Here is a 20,512-nt window from a genome sequence, read left to right as displayed (position 1 = left end):
AACCGAATCGCCCGTTATATACCCATGGCTTCTTCCTCTCCATCGCCGGCAGCTGCAACAAATATGAGAAGCAAAGAAAGCAAGAGGGCCAAGCTGAAGAAGTGCATGGCGTCGACCTCCAAAATCCTGGGCAAGGCCCTGGATCTTTATATGAAGAGTGTGTCCGCCATCGACGGAATGGTCGGCAGCTTCGGCACCGGCATGATGGCCTATCCGGCGGCCATGCAAGGCGCCGACTTCCCCAAAGAATTCGCCGCCGGGAGTAATACGAAATATGGTGGCTGTGTTAAAAAAAGCGAGAGGCTGTCGCGGGCTGTGTCTGAGAGAAGGGCGGCTGACCCTCCGGCGGCGGCGCCTGGTGGCATTAGGCGGAGCAACACGGTGGCTCTAGAGAGAATTGATGAGGACGAACCTTGTGATTTTGAGGAAGACAATGGTGAGAAGAAGAGTGGTCCCCTCTTTCCAATGTGGAGAAATTCTTCGAGGAAGATGATTCCTGGTTAGCCATGGAGAGATCAATTCAATTTCTTTCTTTCTTTTTTTTTCTATCTTTTTTATTCAATTAAATTGTTCCTTCACAGTTGGTATCTGTCTGTAATTTACAGTTTTTATTGAAGTATTTGTATTGAGATAAGGTGTAACTGATAATGAAAAAATATATTTTTTTATGTATTCTTATATCACATATCAAACTTTAATGTGTATATATATCCATCTAATTAATACCTATTAAAAGAGCATGGGTTTGATATATTAATATTATCTATGAAAAATATTTAACAAAATAATCATATCATATATCGTATTGATGTGATATTACAAATTTAATAATATATTATTATACATTGATGAATTGAATGCATGATAATTGTTTATATTTAATTAATATGAACGTAATCATTTTATAATGGTAAGATTAAACTTTGCAGGCTAAAGTGAAATTTCATTTGAATTGAATTGTGCAGTATTCATATTTTAAAAATCATATTCACTGAAGCAATGTTAAAAAATTTGTATAAATATATAAAACATCAGAAGAGCATTCCATGTAACATAATAATAATAATAAAACAAGAGGTAATTTAGTACAAAATTTAGATAACAGAGGTAAACAATGTAATTTTCAAAACACGATGAGGGTTGCTCGTATTTATATGGAACCAACGGGTGCTGAGTGTATTTTACCCATTTAAAGACGAGGCCAGCTGCCACCCAAACATACCCGTCGACCGCCGCCGAGTTCATCGATCGACTGACATATACGGCAACGCCGGGAGGAGTAGCCCTTTCTCCAGAGTTAGTGCAGTCTGCTTCACTTGTCATTTGAGTGCACTGATTCCATCTTACTCGTTCGCTGTATCGGTTCTTTTCTTTTTCTCTTTCACCCTCCTCTAATTCACATGTTTCATTGATTTTTCTTTTCCAATTGATACCGTGATCTCCAAAATGTAAGCTCACTCAACCAAGCATAAAATTTAATGGATTATCTTGCTAAATTTGTTTTGAGCTTGCCCACAAAGAGAGAGCTAAATTTAATGGATTGGAACTTTCATTGTTGTCATTATGTATACTTACATGGTGGGATTAAGGCTTGATATCTGCTGCTTGTAGAAATTTCATAGTTCAAAAGTCAGTACTGGCTTTTTGATTTATTTGAGTCGGTATCGGACCTATTTATGTGGATAGGATTGGGTTGGGTCTGGCATAAGCTTCAGGATTTTCCAATCTGGTCCTTTGTGGTCTCTTTTCGTATTATCGGGAGTTTCTGAATTCACATACTGGAGTTCATTCATCCGCAGTGCTGTTATTAAGGTTCGCAAAGCATGGTCTTTTTACTCATTGGTTGAGTACATAAGTAGTTTCTGTTTTCTTGTGGCAGGATCAACGTATAATATTATAAGGTGCAAAATGAAGAGTTATACGCTATCAGAACTTACACAGGATGAGGTGAAGGGCCTCAAGGCTCGTCCACGTGTTGATTTCACTTCTATTTTCAACATAGTGAGTCCTTCAGTTCCCTCTTATTTGGATGTTCTTTGGTTAATCCTTTATCAAGCTAATTGAAAATGGTGGATTACCTCATTGATGTTTGCATCAGGTTCAACCCATTGTTGATGATGTCCGCTATAGAGGTGATGCAGCTGTTAAAGAGTTGGTGCTTCTTTCTTGGATTAATTAATTTAATTATATTCTGTTTCTCTCAAGTTCTTGGAGTAGGGATTTTAGTGTTCTTAATTCTCTTGTTCTGCTATTGTGGGTTTCATCTGTGTTGGTGTATATGTTGTTTTTACAGTTATACTAAGCAGTTTGACAAAGTAGAACTAGGTGAGATAGTTGAAATTGTTGCTGACCTTCCAGACCCAGAGGTACTGAATATCCCATCTGGATACAGCTTTTTGGATAAGATTCCACATTCATTTGTTTGATGCAAGAATTTTCCTTGGAGTTTCAGTTCAGTAATTTGGAGTCTTAATATCTTTCTTTTGCATTCATTTAAAGCCACAGTTTGAGCGATTGCATTGCAATTTCAAACTTTTGTTGGTTTCACACTTCTGTTACTTTTCCTTGTTTCAGCTTGATCCAGCTGTTAGAGAAGCATTTGATGTGGCATACAACAACATATATGCATTTCATGCTGCTCAAAAGTCAGTGGAGAAGGCTGTTGAGAACATGAAAGTAAGCAATAGAGAATATTCTCTCTCTCTCTCTCTCTCTATATATATATATATATTTATATATGTATATGTATATGTGTATATATATATATATTTTCCCTGATCGGGGAATACCTATGTGTTGTATTCTATCAGGGTGTAAGATGCAAGCGGATAGCAAGGTGCATTGCTTCTGTAGGTCTTTATGTTCCCGGTGGAACTGCTGTGTTGCCTTCAACAGCTCTGATGCTATCAGTTGTATGTTTCTTGTAATGGCATAGTAGCATTGCTAGCTCATTTTTTTTTTTCCCATTAATATCATTGTTGGTTTATTGGCACCAGCCTGCACAGATTGCTGGGTGTAGAACTGTTGTTCTTGCAACTCCCCCAACTCAGGATGGTAGCATTTGCAAGGTAATTGTTTTAATACTGATGAACCTCATACATGATCTCTATATGGACCTAATAGAACCGCACTTGCAGGAGGTACTTTATTGTGCCAAGAAAGCTGGTGTGACTCACATTCTTAAAGCTGGAGGAGCACAGGTTGAAGAGCATTAAATGTTGGAAATCAGATGTTATGCATTTGAGTATCTGATTTTAGTCAAATGTTATATGTTTGGACTTGCAATTGTGTTTCCCTATTGTTCATTTCTTTAAACCTTTCAGGCCATTTCTGCCATGGCTTGGGGGACTTCATCTTGCCCCAAGGTAATTATTTTCTCTAATATTTTATGCATACAAGGATTGAAATTCTTACTTTTGGCTATGTGCCCGGTATGCTCACTTCAAACATCATGCTTTTGTAAAAAGGTATGTTTCATTCAGAAATCTTTAAAGCCCTTTTTTTCAATTTTCATCAATCTGACAGATGGAAGAAACATTCACATATTATATTATGGGTTTGAGTCAATGGGTGAACTTTTACATTTGGGGTTTCTTAATTGAGTCTTTGTTCATGAGCTGAGAGGCTATTGAATACTTCTGAACTTTGAAATGAATGTTTCTCTAAAATGTTTGTTCATTGTCTTTGATATTATGGTATTTATTTACTTTTAACCATTTTTGCATAATGGAAAACAAAAGTAAATATGAAATTTAGCAAAATATGTTGATTCCCTACAAGAAACTAAATTCACAATCTGTACACCCTGCTTGGGGGGGGGTAGGGTTCAAGATGCATTGCTGGATTTTCATGTTTCTGTCTTGAGAAATGCCCAGGCCGATGACAAGGATACGGCACCAAAACAATTTTCAGAAGTGTAGAACAACATAAAGAGAACATGTCTGCACATTTATATGTCATGTATGGAGGTATATGCATTATATTAATAGTTTACATAATAAAAAATGTAAGATCACTAACTAAAATTTACTCCCTCGAAATCTTAGTGGTCAAGTCACACTAAAATCAACATGTAATTCGGAAAAGATTGTTCCACTTATCCACTGAGTAAATGTCACTATAATCAATCTATGATAATATTCAGAAATCAACAAATTAGAAGTAGTCATTCTGAAGGTTAAATTAAAGCCAACTTGATCTTCAAGACCATTTCCCTTTGATTTTCACCTCTCTCCATTATTTTTCAATCTTATTGGCCTCCATTGTATTTTGTTATGCTACAGTTATCAACCTTAATGAAACTACTGTAGTTGAGTGAATTAAAATGGTCTCCTGGAGAGTCTTCTTAGACATACAGTGGAGACTTTGTTGACTAAAGGCAAAGATTGTTGTGGGTAGGTAGCTAGTTTGAGAAGAGCCTTAAAATTCAATGGTTGTATTCTTCTTCCTAGTCAGTTGACTGATGCATTGTCTTCTTAGAGCTCAATGGCGTCTTTCCTTATCTTATTTTCTTACAAAAAAATTTATTTTAGAATTCAAGCAAGTTTTCTAGACCCTATTGCCCCTATTCTTTCTTAAACAAAATTATGTAATCCCATACTCCTGAGCCAAGTCTTTTGGAGGCGCTATCTGTCACTTATTGGCCCTCTCAAGGCATCATCTGCCATATGGTTCTCTTTTGGCTCCCACCTCTTTCTTAGGCTTTCACAAGGATCTTCCCTTTGAACCACATCTCCCTTTTTACTGCTCATCACTGACAAGAGGGAGAGCCTTGGTAGCAATAGTAGGGCTGCTCCTTTATGACTAGAAAGTCATGGATTTGAATTGTGGAAACAAATTATTTGCAAAACAAGGGTAGGATGCATACAAAAAAGATTATCCCTCGACCATTGCAAAGCAAGGAGCCTTGTGCACTAGGAGGCACCCTTTTTTTGATGGTTGACAAACAAGTAGTATGGACACCATCAAATAATTGGCTAATCCAATAAGCCAAGTGAGTTGTATTGATTATTTTTAACAGCTCTCTTGTGTAATATCAGGTAATGAATTTTCGACTACTTTTAGAAAGATAGCAGCTGCAAGCTGCCTAGTCCGTTAAAGTTTTTTTTTTTTTTTTTAGGGGGGGGGGGGGGGGCAATAGAAGGGTTACCAGACAATTAATGTTTGAGTGAACACAAACGAAAATGAATTTCTCTCTCCTAACAATTTTTGTATGATGTGATTCTCAGATCTTTTTTGGTCTATATCTTCAGGTTGAGAAGATTTTGGGTCCGGGGAATCAATATGTCACAGCAGCAAAAATGATCCTCCAAGTATACTTTTTCTCTTTATTAACTACAGGAACTTGTTTGTACTTTTTATGAGAGCTGCAGTTTCATGTAAGGAGAAGAGAGGTTCCTTTCATTGCTTAACACCAGCTTCTTCTCTGTTGCTGATTTCATGAACAGAATAGTGAGGCCATGGTCTCAATCGACATGCCTGCTGGACCATCAGAAGTTCTGGTCATTGCTGACAAGCATGCTAGTCCTATTCATGTTGCTGCTGATCTGCTTTCTCAGGTGTTTGCTCTGTTTCAGATGCTTCATTTTTTATTTGACAGCCTTTGCTTAATGTAATAGGGCTGTAGTATTTCTCTTTTTCCTGATATTGGTACTCATAATGTATTCAACTGGGCACAAGAAATCTATGTTCAGTTAACCTGCTTGGTGACGTTCGATGTTTAAATATGGAATTACTGTCTACTTGTATTTAAAGTTCATCAAGTTGCCAGTGAGATCCTTCTTTGATAGTTCAAGGGGCATGAGGTTGATTTCGGTCTTGGTGCTGTCTCTTTGAGTGGTTTGCCTTTTAAGTCATGGGCTTTCTGTCATTGACAAGCCTGCTTCTACTTAAAACTTATAATAGTACTAACTAAATAAGCTTTTTCTTTAATTGCTTCAAGTGACATGTGGTTAGGTACTGGTATTATCGCTCTATAAAGTGTGAGGTAGATATATGGACTTCCTCTCTGGATTTCTGTATTGAATTTCTTTGCACGCAGTCAGTTGGGTAGATAGTTACATAATTAGAGCCTACTACTGCATTTTCTTATTCTTTTTATCTACTTTATTTTGGAAACATTTAGTATGCTGAGCTCTCCAGGTTAGAAGATTCTGGAACCAACTGGGAGTGGACATGTAGACAATTCTAGTTTAAATCAAAGGTGTGACATGAAAAGGTTAAATTTTTGCTCTGTTGTAAGTGAAACTTGCCTAATCTGGTTGGCCTTTTATGCTTGCAATACCATAAATCTATATCCATGCCAATTCTTTGCAGATGTGAAGTTTTTCAGTGAATTTGGAGTGTTTCTTTTAGTTCATTTATTGGGCAAATTACTTCAGAACTTGTTGCCACCGATCAACTTGTAATGCTTGAATTCTTTTTGCAAGACCTTCAACCTTTAGTATTTAACTGCTCTTTGGTCCTTGTTGGTTCTTTATTGAGTAACCTCCTCCCAATTAGTCCGTCTCATTTTGGCTATTGAATGAAACCTGCGCCCCCCCAACCACCACCACCAAAACCCCCCAACACTAAATACACACACAAAAGAAGGAAAAGAAAAGAAAAAGGCACCCCAACTAAGACTGCAAATTTGTGTTCATGAGTCATATTTGGTTCATGTTGATCTAGAAATATAGATGTAAGTAGGTTACCTGAAAACAACCTAATTAATTTATCTTGTTAAATACCTTCATTCAACATGACTCATTTATTAAGTGGGTGACGCAACACAACCTGAATAGCCAATTTAATAAATTGGTTGTGTCAGGTTGGGTTAACACAACAGGCCCCACAAACATGTTTCATAAATAAATTGGGCTGGGTTGACAGTTAAATAATTATAATTAGAATTAAAATAATTAGTGTTGCAAAAAATTATTTTAGTATCTAAATTTGAGTATATATATTAAATAGAAGAACACCATCTAAATAGAACAACAAAAAAAACAATCCTAAATATCAGTGATCATACCAAATCTTAAGAGTGTTTTCTCTAAGAAAGGACTAGGATTTCTCTAATTTTAATAAAATTTAGGTTATAATTTTTAAATTACAATAAAAATAAAACATAGGTGTTAAATGGGTTTAATGAATCAAGGTTGACATGATTAACACATTTAATAAATAAGACCAGTGGGTGCCATGTTTGAGTTAAATGGGTTAAATGAGTTGGATTATATAAGTCTGTTAACTCCGTTTAATAAATGGGTCTCAATGCTTGTCATTTTCAGGTTTAGCAGGTCAATCTGACCCCAACACGATTAGTTTTGCATTAGGTTTGGGCGAGGCCACCTGACAATCCACTAACTTCATATGGAATTTTCTCATGTTCACAATTTGTTTCCCTAATTGCCACTCCCACCCACCCTCAGAAAACTCTATTAGGTCAAGGGGAATAGTGGTGATTGGATACAAAAAAATTTGGGTTAATTTAGAATGGTTAAGTTCCTCCTCCCGACTACAGATGAGAATGTCTCTAAGGCAAACTGAGAAGGTTTCTGATCTAATTTTAGGGGGCAGTTAAGTCCCATATTCCAACTACAAATGAGAATTCTGTTAATAGCATTTAAACCACATGGAAGTCTATAGCTCACCCCCCTTAGTGATTGTTCATGTATCTACTCCTCAATTTCAGTTGTTATTAGTATAGCTTGAATAGTTTTTATTTTCTCATAAAAATTATAAACCTTGTTATCTTTCTTTCAAGATGAATGTGCCTTTACAATTACACTATCACCATGGATTCTTAAGTACATCATGTGAAATTGTACAGTTTATGTTCAGTGAATTTCTAACTGCGATCTTTGCTCTGTCACCTCAACTTAACCAGCAAACTTCATACATTTGGTTCCTACTCTCCATCTCAGTGCCAAGCTTGTGTTATATTTTCCAACTCTTTTCCTGCTATATTTTTCTGTATATTGCTAAGCTAATTCTTTTGTTAATACCTCATAAATTTTCAGGCTGAGCATGGTCCTGATAGTCAGGTTGTTCTTGTCATTGCTGGTGATGGTGTCAAGCTAGGGGCCATAGAGGAGGAAATTAGTAAGCAATGTCAAAGCCTTCCACGTGGAGAGTATGCTTTGAAAGCACTGAGCCATAGTTTTACCGTGGTCGCTAGTGATATGATCGAGGTTAAGACTTCTTTCTCTTTGTTAGATAAGCAACTTTGCAGCTCCAGGACCATGTATTGTAGTATCATATTTGTATATGCCTACATCTTAATATCTTATGCACTGCAATTTCACCAATAAAGAGCATCTTTGAAGACCAGAAGTCAGCAAGTTCATTGCAAACCAAATAAGTGAAACAACTAAGAAACCCCTGATGAACTTCTTTAGCTTGGTTTTCAATGATAATTAATTTGTTAACCTTCAGATAAGATGGTTTCAATGTGGACATCTTATTTTTTGCAAATAATTCAATATTGACAACTTTTGCTTCACAATGAAGTGAATTCTCTTTGACTTTGGGTTCACAATTTTGTCAATGCTGTTCTTAGTAACGGATTTTGTTTACTTCTTGTCCTTACTTTTTTTTTTTTTTTTTTTTTTTGGGGGGGGGGGGGGGGCTTACGCACCATCACGAGCATCTTCTTGTCCTTACTTTATTGAGCATAGAAGTGTTCTGATTATGAAATGGTGTATCAGAGCCACTAATTCAATATCGAATTCTGTTTTCTAGATCCTGTCATTCAATGGAATTACTCTTTCTCTTCCAAACAGTTTTTTTTTTTTTCCCATGAAGATAAAATAAGTAGGGTCTAGTGTTCTTTTAACCTCCTAACATTTTCTCTGCCGTCTTTTTGTAAACTGCAGCATAATAACACACTGGCATTTTGAAATTACATTTTTGGGGCTAAAATTGGAGTTGAATCCACTGTTGCAGAAGAAACCCATTAGAATAGGGTTGAATCCACTTGGTTAAGTTGAAGCGCCTGTTGCAAAACTGGCCTCTTAGAATGGGTTTAAATAATTCAAGTCAACCCATCTAAATGCGAACGGACTGATTTCAGATAATTGTTTCAAATTTTCTGAGAGCATTTGAGCCCTGTTGTGGTTGGTGCTCAAATCTGTCTGAACTTCCTGTTTTGGCAAGGGTTTGGTATTTTGGATGCCAATATGTTTTACCTTTTGTAACAGATTGACTTCTCATTCTGCCAAGGTAAGAGGGGTTCCATGTATTGGATGTAGAGATGGCAAAATGGGCCCGTCCCGCTGGCCCGTTAATTGCCCACAAAACCCCCCACCCCCCACCCTCAGCCTCGCCTCTCGCCCTCGCCCTAACCCTCTGCCTCGCCCTCACCCTCGTCTCGCCCTCGCCCTCGCCCTCACCCTCACCCTCGTCTCTCCCTCTGTCATCCTCGCCCTCTGTCGCCCTCACCCTCTGCCTCACCCTCGCCCTCTGTCATCCTCGCCCTCACCCGGGCCCCTCGCCCGCGCCCCTCGCTCACCCTCTGTCTCGCCCCTCACTCTCGCCCTTTGTCTCGCCCTCGCCCTGGCCCGCGCCCCTCGCTCTCGCCCTGGCCCTAGCCCTCGCCCTCTATCTCGCCCTCGCTCGCGCCCCTCACTCTCGCCCTCCAGAAATTATGGTATCAAACCAAAAAAAAAAAAAAAAAATTGGGCGGGCCGGGCTAGGGCCAGCAATCTGCTGGCCCATTTTTAAGCGGGCCGATTTGGCCCTGCCCGCTTGGCCCGCGGGCCACTTGGTGGCGGGCCGGCCCATTTGCCATCTCTAATTGGATGCAACTGATTGATGGAATTAAAAGAACATGGAATCTCATTCCCATTCTAGATCTTCAATCCTCCCATTGCAGGTTTTTCACTGTGATTACACTGATTTGCACTCTGATTAGTGACTTTGATATATACAGCATACTAGAGGAGTGGCCCATGTTATGCATTTGCAAATAAAAAAAATAAAAAATTTCAAATGGAGATTCATTGGGTTGTGTTTGACAGTTGTAGTTTAGTTTTTATTTTTTTAGGCAATATTTTAAATAAAATAAGTTGTCGTGCAGTGGTAAAATTGTTCTCAAATTTGTTGTAATTTAGAGAGGTTATAAGTTCAAATCTTGTTAACATAGTTAATTTTTGTTTTTTAAGAAAGATATTGGAGGGTATTTTAGGAATGGAAAGTTTGACAGGGCTTTGCACACCAAATATGGTGTTTGCATATTTAATAGAATAGATATTTTTGTTTTCTTGTTTTCCAGTCTATTAGTAGTGTTGTATGTCTTTTGCTTCTGTCACAAACAAATCGGGGAATGAAAGAAGACAATTAGAAGAAAAACTTTTATCACCTCTTTAATCTTATAGTTCAGGAACTCATATCTAATCCCCTTTTTGTTGGGACTTTCAGGCAGTCTCCTTTTCAAACTTATATGCACCTGAACATCTGATCATCAATGTGAAAGATGCAGAGAATTGGGAGAATTTTATTGACAATGCAGGTTTAGTTCTACTGGTCTTTATTTTTTTTGCTGAGAAGTTCTAGTGGTCTTTTATTGCCTTTTTCTGGTGATTTATCTCATTTCTCCTGGCAATTTAATTGGATTGGAATCATCATTGTTTACCAAGCACGGCTATTGATTTGAAGGATTGTTTTCATCAGAAGTGCTTCTTTAATCTTAACCAAATTCATACTCCAGGGGGTGAAAATATTTTTAACTATCGATTGCATTAAGTTATGCATTATGGGTTTGTGATCAAGTGGTCTTCGTAGATGCCCAAATCTTTTTAATACTGCTTGGTTCTCTGGAAAAAAGAAAGGAAGAAATATAACGAGGGAGGTCCTGTATAGTTGCTCAGGTAGTATTCATCAGTTAAAACTTATTGTCAACTTGGGGGATGAGAAAGAGAAAAGAAGAGAAAGTGAACCAAATAACAAAAAAAAAAAAGAGAGAAGAAATGAAATTACAAAAAACGTATTCCATCTTCTTTCCTTTCAACGGAAACCAAAAAGCAGGAAAACTTTTTATCTTCTTTTCTCCTCCTCTCAAGCTTAAACACCCCTTAATGCGTATTTCTTTGTATCCACATAAATGGGTTGTATTGTACCAAAGTCACTTCATTTTGGGATATGCACCCCATTACTTAGTCTTGTGTGAAAATTAAATGTTTCTCTTGAAGTCAAAAAATGGTTTTTTTTTTTTTTTTTTCTCTGGACAAGCAAAAAAAAAAAGGTTTTCTTTAGTAATAAATTGAGTGTTAATCTTTGGCTGTTAAGTGTAGTGCTTAAACAAGCCTTATACAGTAGGCTCTCTCTTGTCCTCTCCTCTTCCTATTTCTTGCTCTGATTATTTTCCTAGTTGAAGGTATTAGTAGCAGCTTGCGCTTCACAAAATCTGAATGTAAGCATCAAAGAAATTATTTCTTAAATCTGAAGCCATGGCTTTGAAATGATCTTTTATCGGCTTCATTTAGCCTCATGGCACAGTGCTTTTATCCCTGCAGTTCACTTCTAAACAAGGAGGAATCTTTGTTTTCATAATTAAATTTAGGTCTATGGAACTAAAAGAGTAAAATGGTTTACCAGTTTCTAAACTAAAAGGGAAGTTTCATGAAATGGCTCTAAGACTAGCCCTGTTTTATGGCACAAAATGTTGGGTACTTGAGCACCAAATGTGCAATGTATGATTTATCTAGCCTCATGCATTATGTTAATTGCATACTACAGGTTTGAGAAGAGCAACTCTTTTGCCTTCTTCTTCTGCTGCTTTTTTCTTCTTCCTTTCCTTCTTCCTCCACCCCAAACGATTGACCAACAATCAGAGAAAACCCAGTTAGTTAAATTGATGGCATGGTTTTTTTTTTTTGCCAAATAAATTGATGGTATGAGTTACTGTTGCACATGCCTATATTCATCAATTACATCTTTAATTAATTTATTTGCTTGAAGAGAACGATGAATTAGATCTGTGGTGGATTGTCCTGCAGGTTCTGTATTTTTAGGGGCATGGACACCAGAGAGTGTAGGGGATTATGCAAGTGGAACAAACCATGTCCTTCCAACTTACGGATATGCCCGAATGTATGGAGGGGTATCTCTAGACTCTTTCCTGAAATACATGACGGTGCAGTCATTGACAGAGGAAGGTCTGCAGGCACTTGGCCCGTATGTGGCCATCATGGCAGAAGTCGAAGGTCTGGAAGCCCACAAGAGAGCTGTAACCCTAAGGCTCCAGGACATTGAAGCAAAAACAAGTTCCTAACCGTACATGATTCCATGTGTGAGTCATCACTTTTGGGGCTGCCTTTATCAACTCATTCCCACCAAATTCTGCATCCAAGTAGCTGTAATATTGAGGACGCTAATAATGTTGCATAGGTATTGTACTCATTGTCTTAAGGTTTAATGAGCATAAAGACTGTTTAATGCGTATTTGCAAGGCATGTGTAATTTCAAACGGAATTCATGTCAGTCTTGTCTTGCATGAGCTTTTGATGGTGTCTACTGGACTGGAAATTGAGGAAAATATTGAAGCATTACTTCTATTTTTTTATTTGTTATTTTTATCAAAGGTAAATATGTGTATAGATCAAAAAGTGTACAAGATATCACTGGGCATACCCAGGATGAAACAATGAAAAGACCCAACGCAGAAGCCAATGGCCTGCAAGACACAATGAAACCCACCACGAAATTATCTGCAGGAGACCAGCTAGTTGACTTGGAGCACCAGCGCGATCCAGATCTGGTCATCACGCAACAATTCTGGAAGCCCAATCAGAAAACCCACATCAATCGGATACCCAAATCAAGGATCCCAACCCGCGAGCAACGATCGAGCAGAAACCCCCGCAACACACGGACAGAACCCAATCCAGGATCCCCCGAACCGGACTGATCAATCGGATCCAGCTCTCCGAGAACAGACCCATTTCGAGAGAACCCCAGACCAGAGAACACAGCCTGTGAGCCTCAACTCGTCCACCATCGGAAGCTTTGCACAAAACAGCAGTTACCATGGACACAAGCGAGCGTCCTGCAACCCAGAAGGAGACTTGAAAGTCCATCAACCGAGCAGATACCAATACGGAAAATCCAACCTGCTTCCACACAAGAATCCATTGAAATTTCACACCGAACAGCTTCCGAATCCATCACGCGTAAGGAAAAAAGACGATCAAAGCAGGAAATGCCAGATCCAGCTAAAGATCACATTAACCACCACCCCACGCATGAACCAGCAGCAATAAAGAGCAGAAAAACCAACAATTCATGGACGCAGCAAACAGCCAACAGCCATTGATTGGAATTCCCAACACGCAGGCAGACCCCAATCGATGATGAGCCCCAACCGAACCTGCCCAAACGGACCCCCCCCATCCATGGACAGACCCAACTGAAAATTCCAATCAGGAAGAGAAACAACCTGCGATCAAACCTTGCTAGAAGAAGACCCCAAACGGACCCCAATTAAGGAAGCCCATCACGCAACGCAAAGACCACAATCAGAGAACCCACACTGCGGACAAAAGATAGGAATTCAATCAGAAAAATCCAACCAGCAAGCGGCCATCTAGCAGAAGACCCAACACACAGATCGGCCTCAAACAAAGAGAGCCAACCTGCGGACAGCCAAAGCTAGCAGAAAATCCCAACCGGAACCCCCAAGAAGAAGCCCCATTCCGCAACGAGGGACTCGTCAAGCAGAAATCCACCTCACGATCCGACCCCAATCGGAACAACCATTAGAGAATCCAACCAGCGAACAACCTGCGGTCAAACCTTGCTAGAAGAAGACCTCAAACGGACCCCAATTAAGGAAGCCCATCACGCAACGCAAAGACCACAATCAGAGAACCCACACCGCGGACAAAAGATAGGAATTCAATCAGAAAAATCCAACCAGCAAGCGGCCATCTAGCAGAAGACCCAACACACAGATCGGCCTCAAACAAAGAGAGCCAACCTGCGGACAGCCAAAGCTAGCAGAAAATCCCAACCGGAACCCCCAAGAAGAAGCCCCATTCCGCAACGAGGGACTCGTCAAGCAGAAATCCACCTCACGATCGGACCCCAATCGGAACAACCATTAGAGAATCCAACCAGCGAACAACCTGCGGTCAAACCTTGCTAGAAGAAGACCCCAAACGGACCCCAATTAAGGAAGCCCATCACGCAACGCAAAGACCACAATCAGAGAACCCACACCGCGGACAAAAGATAGGAATTCAATCAGAAAAATCCAACCAGCAAGCGGCCATCTAGCAGAAGACCCAACACACAGATCGGCCTCAAACAAAGAGAGCCAACCTGCGGACAGCCAAAGCTAGCAGAAAATCCCAACCGGAACCCCAAAGAAGAAGCCCCATTCCGCAACGAGGGACTTGTCAAGCAGAAATCCACCTCACGATCCGACCCCAATCGGAACAACCATTAGAGAATCCAACCAGCGAACAACCTGCGATCAAACCTTGCTAGAAGAAGACCCCAAACGGACCCCAATTAAGGAAGCCCATCACGCAATGCAAAGACCACAATCAGAGAACCCACACCGCGGACAAAAGATAGGAATTCAATCAGAAAAATCCAACCAGCAAGCGGCCATCTAGCAGAAGACCCAACACACAGATCGGCCTCAAACAAAGAGAGCCAACCTGCGGACAGCCAAAGCTAGCAGAAAATCCCAACCGGAACCCCCAAGAAGAAGCCCCATTCCGCAACGAGGGACTCGTCAAGCAGAAATCCACCTCACGATCCGACCCCAATCGGAACAACCATTAGAGAATCCAACCAGCGAACAACCTGCGATCAAACCTTGCTAGAAGAAGACCCCAAACGGACCCCAATTAAGGAAGCCCATCACGCAATGCAAAGACCACAATCAGAGAACCCACACCGCAGACAAAAGATAGGAATTCAATCAGAAAAATCCAACCAGCAAGCGGCCATCTAGCAGAAGACCCAACACACAGATCGGCCTCAAACAAAGAGAGCCAACCTGCGGACAGCCAAAGCTAGCAGAAAATCCCAACCGAAACCCCCAAGAAGAAGCCCCATTCCGCAACGAGGGACTCGTCAAGCAGAAATCCACCTCACGATCCGACCCCAATCGGAACAACCATTAGAGAATCCAACCAGCGAACAACCTGCGATCAAACCTTGCTAGAAGAAGACCCCAAACGGACCCCAATTAAGGAAGCCCATCACGCAACGCAAAGACCACAATCAGAGAACCCACACCGCGGACAAAAGATAGGAATTCAATCAGAAAAATCCAACCAGCAAGCGGCCATCTAGCAGAAGACCCAACACACAGATCGGCCTCAAACAAAGAGAACCAACCTGCGGACAGCCAAAGCTAGCAGAAAATCCCAACCGAAACCCCCAAGAAGAAGCCCCATTCCGCAACGAGGGATTCGTCAAGCAGAAATCCACCTCACGATCCGACCCCAATCGGAACAACCATTAGAGAATCCAACCAGCGAACAACCTGCGATCAAACCTTGCTAGAAGAAGACCCCAAACGGACCCCAATTAAGGAAGCCCATCACGCAACGCAAAGACCACAATCAGAGAACCCACACCACGGACAAAAGATAGGAATGCAATCAGAAAAATCCAACCAGCAAGCGGCCATCTAGCAGAAGACCCAACACACAGATCGGCCTCAAACAAAGAGAGCCAACCTGCGGACAGCCAAAGCTAGCAGAAAATCCCAACCGGAACCCCCAAGAAGAAGCCCCATTCCGCAACGAGGGACTCGTCAAGCAGAAATCCACCTCACGATCCGACCCCAATCGGAACAACCATTAGAGAATCCAACCAGCGAACAACCTGCGGTCAAACCTTGCTAGAAGAAGACCCCAAACGGACCCCAATTAAGGAAGCCCATCACGCAACGCAAAGACCACAATCAGAGAACCCACACCGCGGACAAAAGATAGGAATTCAATCAGAAAAATCCAACCAGCAAGCGGCCATCTAGCAGAAGACCCAACACACAGATCGGCCTCAAACAAAGAGAGCCAACCTGCGGACAGCCAAAGCTAGCAGAAAATCCCAACCGGAACCCCCAAGAAGAAGCCCCATTCCGCAACGAGGGACTTGTCAAGCAGAAATCCACCTCACGATCCGACCCCAATCGGAACAACCATTAGAGAATCCAACCAGCGAGCAACCACCGAAACAGAACTACCAACTCGCCTTCGCATCCCAATCGAGTGGATCCCATCCGAAATGACCAATCGCGACCCCTCAATACCGCAATCAGCCTTCAATCGAAAACCCCAATCGGAAAAATCATCCAGCAAGCAGAGCTCAAAAACGGAAAAGCAACCTGCTATACTCATGCAACGATATGGAACAGGCCGAACAGATTCAGAGCCCATCGCGCACAGAAAATATAGCTTGAAATACATCCTCAGGTACAGCGAAATCAATAATCCTTAAATTCGGCGGAACCCCAAATTTAAAAGGAAAACTGAAACAAAGTAACCCAGATGCGAACGGAACAAATGAACGCGACATTTTCAGATCCAGCATCGAAATCTCACAAAATCAAATAATGAATCTGAGAAAAAGCGCAACCCAAATCTGCTATACTCTTGCACCGATTTGAACCCAGCTCTAGATCTGGGCAAGAACCAGCACAAAAACCAGCAAGCAGCATCAGATCCCAGATCGCTGCAACTCAGATGCGACATGGTAAGATTTCAGCAACCCATGCGCGAACCCATCCAGATCTCGGCAAACCAGATCTGAACAAAGCAAATGGGGAAAGAAAATCACCCATCAGAGAACACCGCTCCACAGGTGCAGCAGAGCACAAACGCGATGACCAGCATGCGCAAAACGGAAAGAAACAGCTGAGATCTGACAGACCTCCACTACCCCCGTCGTGAAACACGAGCCGAACGGCATCATATGAGAACGAAACAAAATCCCGTTGCTAAGAGACGAGGCAAACGCACAGCTACGAATAGCGAAGACCACTGCTAAGGACTGCAAATCCCAGCAACCTGCAACTCCTGAATAGATTCAAGAAGATGCAGCGAAGAAAGACCCCGAACCAGTCACGCAATGAGGCGGCCGGGTGGGGTTTCCCCCACCCAGTGAGAGCTTCTCTCTCTAAACCACAAGCTAACTTCTATTTTTGGGTACACAAATGCGTGTCTGAGGTGAAATAGCAAGGGGCACAAAATGGCGCCTCTTGATTATCTTTATTTCAGTTGGAGGATTGGTTATCTTTAACAATTTTACCTTTATGATTATTAATGCTCCTTATCTATAAAACTCATATTCATTCATTAGAAAAATAGCTTCGATTTTACAATCTTTTCAGGCATGCGGATACATAGTCCCTCATCGGAATGGCATTGATGTTAATGACCGTTGTTGGGTTAAACTTGATCCAATTTCTCCATTTCCAAATTCTGGATTAGAACAGCAACAAGAGGTTCAGTTGGGTTTGGACATCCTATTTCCCATGGACCTGAAATGAAATATGCTGCGTTTCACATTGCAGTAGAGCAAGAAGACGTCACACTAAGAGCAACATCATAATATGAACATTACGTGGGCTTCAAACAAAATGCTAGACTTTACATGCAGAACAGAAGGCAATGCTTGAGCAGTCCGGGTTATGATAGGAACCCATTTTAAGCACAAGAAAAACAAGTTTTCTTGTTGATACTTTGAACCAGAAAACAACATATATGATAGATCTTTAATAAATTATATTATTTTTGCACCTTTTTTTTTTATTTATATATCATTATAAATATATAATTTGTACTAAACCAAAGGATGGTGCATTTGGGCTCTCCTTGTTCTTGTCCCACTTTGCTAACAAAAGAAAATAATGCAAGCTATATATAATTTAACCTAGCAAAATATGTTTGTCCCTTTGGGGACATCCGATCAAATTGAACGAAATAGAGAAGATTAGCATGGCCCCGCACAAGGATGATACACACAAATCGAGAAATGGTTCAAATTCTTTTTCTTTCTCTCTCTAATCAATCGACGATTTAAGTTTCTCTTTCGCTAGTTGTTCCGGCGTGTGTCAGTGACTATTTAATCTTTTGGAATTCACTATTTATTTAATTGCTAGCAAGGATATAGGCATTATCTAGAAAAACTTTCAAGTAATTTTGTATGAAATTTATTGAATTTGTAATCATTTTAGTCATTTTTTAATTCTAAAGTGAACTGAAATCATTATAGATCGAATCAAATTCGATGAGGAGGAAGTTAAAGTATCAGATTAGCTTGTTAGGATTTTTTTTATTTTTAGACATTCCAGTCGTGTATAAACGCAATAAAACTTAAATTTTTTATGAAACCGTTTATACCTAATCCAAATGCACCTAACCTGGTAAGGGATTATTGTCATGTTCCTAAGTTGTGTGCCTAATTGCCACTCCTCTTAGAAAACTCTGTTAGACTTGGGACGAGGGAATGGTGGTGATAAAATTTTGGGTTATTACTATTTGACAATAACATACGAGGAAGAAGGAAGAGAAGAAAAACACGGGAGAAAGTGTAGGAAAATGAACTTTTTTCTATTCATTACATACATTTTTGCTTGTACAAGAGAGCTTATACATGGAAACAAAGTTTTATCTTTTTCAAATGAAACTCTCTTGTACATTTTTGCTTGTACAACAGTTGAGTCCCTCCTCTCAACTAAAGATTAGAGACAACAGGATTCAAAATTGGGCTATTTTAGAATAGTTAAGTTCCTCCTTCCAACTACTGATGAGAATATCACTAAGGCAAAACAAGAAGGTTTCTGACCCAATTGTTAGAATAGTTATGCTCCTCCTTCCGACTACGCATCAGAATGTAGCTAACTCAAACCTAGTAAGTTTTTGTTGTCAACAGTGTGTAAACCAATTTTTGTTCATGCATCTACTCCTCAATTTGAGTTGCTATCAGTTTAACTTGAATAATTTTTTATCTTGCTGCTTTCTCATAAAAACTATAAACCTTGTTATCTTTCTTTGAAAGATGAAGATGCCATTACAATCACACTATCACCATGGGTTCTTAAACTTATTGGAGTCCAAAAATGGTTTTCTTTTTCTCTGAACAAGCAAAAAGGAAAAAGGTTTTATGTGGTAATGAATTGAGTGTGGTTAATGTGGTACTTAAACCAGCCTTATCCAGTTGGCTCTCTCTTGTCCTCTCCTCTTCCTATTTATGGCTTTGATTATTTTCCTAGCTGAAGGTATTAATAACAGCTCGTGCTTCACAAAAATCTGAACATCAAAGAAATTATTTCTCGGATCTGAAGCCATGGCGCTTTTAAATGATCATTTATCAGCTTCATTTGTTTTAACCCTCGCAGTTCAGTTCTAAACAAGGAGGAATCTTTGTTTAATTAATTTAGGTTTCTAGGTATCATATGAAACTTGCTAAAAGAGTAAAGTGGTCGTCCAGTTTCTAAGCTAAAAGAGAAGTTTTACAAGAATGGCTCTATGGCTTTAAGACTAGTTTTGTTTTATGAAACGAAATATTGGGTAGTTAAGAACTAAACGTGTGAAGTAAGATTTATCTAGCCTCATGCATTATGTTAAATGCCGTGGAATTAACGAGAGGTGCTAAAACTTTTCTTTTCCATCATGACTGGCTACAGTGTACGTGTCACAATGCTACAGAACAATTAGACTTGAGCATGGTGCTTGAAGAACAAAAGGTGGCTAAATATGTGGGGGGTATTATTTGCCTTGAAGTCGGCCCAAGTAATGTTGAGTGATTGAGGATTTGTCCCCTGTAGCCTTAAGTTCTTTCACAAGGCATTGATGTAAAGTGCGGGTTTGGGAAAGGTAAACTCTTTTGCCTGCTTCTGATGCTCCTCCTTTCTATTTCCTTTCCTTCTTTCTTGCTCCACACCAAATGACGGAGCAAAGATCAGAGAAAACTTGGTTTGTTGAATTGATCGTATGAGTTACTTTTTTTCACATGCTTATCTCCTTCATTTTTCATCTTAATTAATTCGCTTGAAGAGAATGATGTTGATTTTCTTGCAGGTTCTGCGTTTTCAGGGGCATGGACAGCAGATAGCATAGGGGATTGTGCAAATGGAACAACCATGTCCTTTCAACTTACGCTGTGCAGTCAATGAGAGGAAGGCCTTCGGACACTTGGCCGATACGCGGCCACCATGGCATTAGTTGAAGGGCTTGGAACCTTTAAGAGAGCTGTAACCCTCAGACTTCGGGACATTGATGCAAAACAAGTTCCTAGTAGCACATGATTCCATATATGAGTCATCATTTTTGGGGCTGCCTTTATCAACTAATTCCCACCAAATTCTGCATCCAAGCTGCTGTAATGTTTGGATATACATTGTAGACTCGTTGTCTAATGTTTAATGAGCATAAAAATATGCTGCCCTTTCGGAATTTACAAGGCACGTGTAATTTCAAACAATTTATGTGACTCCTTGTCTGAGCATTGGCCGTGTATTCTGGGGTGGAACTCAATGAAAATGTTCAAGAATTACTTTTATTTAGTT

At 40.1% G+C, this 20,512-nt stretch overlaps 1 protein-coding gene, 1 long non-coding RNA gene and 1 other non-coding gene across 12 annotated transcripts; 2 read left to right on the top strand and 1 right to left on the bottom strand.

The window, feature by feature from the left end:
• The first annotated feature begins 1,188 nt into the window (after window positions 1–1,188).
• On the top strand, window positions 1,189–12,462 carry LOC127795884 (histidinol dehydrogenase, chloroplastic-like). 6 transcript variants are annotated; one of them, XM_052327849.1, is made up of 14 exons: window positions 1,189–1,296; window positions 1,880–2,001; window positions 2,099–2,151; window positions 2,294–2,366; window positions 2,575–2,676; window positions 2,811–2,912; window positions 2,997–3,068; window positions 3,138–3,200; window positions 3,324–3,467; window positions 5,253–5,312; window positions 5,448–5,558; window positions 8,004–8,174; window positions 10,402–10,492; window positions 11,979–12,462. In XM_052327849.1, exons 2-14 carry the CDS (start codon window positions 1,909–1,911, stop codon window positions 12,251–12,253), a joined length of 1,410 nt encoding a protein of 469 aa, XP_052183809.1. In that variant the 5' UTR covers window positions 1,189–1,296; window positions 1,880–1,908; the 3' UTR covers window positions 12,254–12,462. The 6 variants fall into 6 exon arrangements, with proteins under 6 accessions (XP_052183809.1, XP_052183812.1, XP_052183808.1 ...); XM_052327852.1 differs by having other exon boundaries at window positions 1,199–1,356; window positions 3,324–3,365; XM_052327848.1 differs by having other exon boundaries at window positions 1,199–1,356.
• A 45-nt stretch (window positions 12,463–12,507) lies between these two features.
• Window positions 12,508–17,163, bottom strand: LOC127795885 (uncharacterized). Of its 5 annotated transcripts, none has more exons than XR_008021883.1 (4): window positions 16,170–17,163; window positions 15,678–15,825; window positions 14,489–15,333; window positions 12,508–13,789 (listed from the first exon to the last, which is right to left on the bottom strand). It is a non-coding gene; the product is annotated as an uncharacterized LOC127795885 (long non-coding RNA). The 5 variants fall into 5 exon arrangements; XR_008021882.1 differs by having other exon boundaries at window positions 12,508–13,761; window positions 14,450–15,333; window positions 16,170–17,162; XR_008021880.1 differs by lacking the exon at window positions 12,508–13,789 and adding an exon at window positions 13,796–14,050 and having other exon boundaries at window positions 14,395–15,333; window positions 15,678–15,770; window positions 16,115–17,162.
• A 727-nt stretch (window positions 17,164–17,890) lies between these two features.
• LOC127796098 (U6 spliceosomal RNA) lies at window positions 17,891–17,991 on the top strand. Its single transcript, XR_008021929.1, has one exon. It is a non-coding gene; the product is annotated as a U6 spliceosomal RNA (small nuclear RNA).
• The last annotated feature ends 2,521 nt before the right edge of the window (window positions 17,992–20,512 follow it).

This window comes from Diospyros lotus, chromosome 2 (genome assembly GCF_014633365.1).
Source record: "Diospyros lotus cultivar Yz01 chromosome 2, ASM1463336v1, whole genome shotgun sequence".
Classification (NCBI taxonomy): domain Eukaryota; kingdom Viridiplantae; phylum Streptophyta; class Magnoliopsida; order Ericales; family Ebenaceae; genus Diospyros; species Diospyros lotus.
This window is presented reverse-complemented; position numbering and strand designations above follow the sequence as displayed.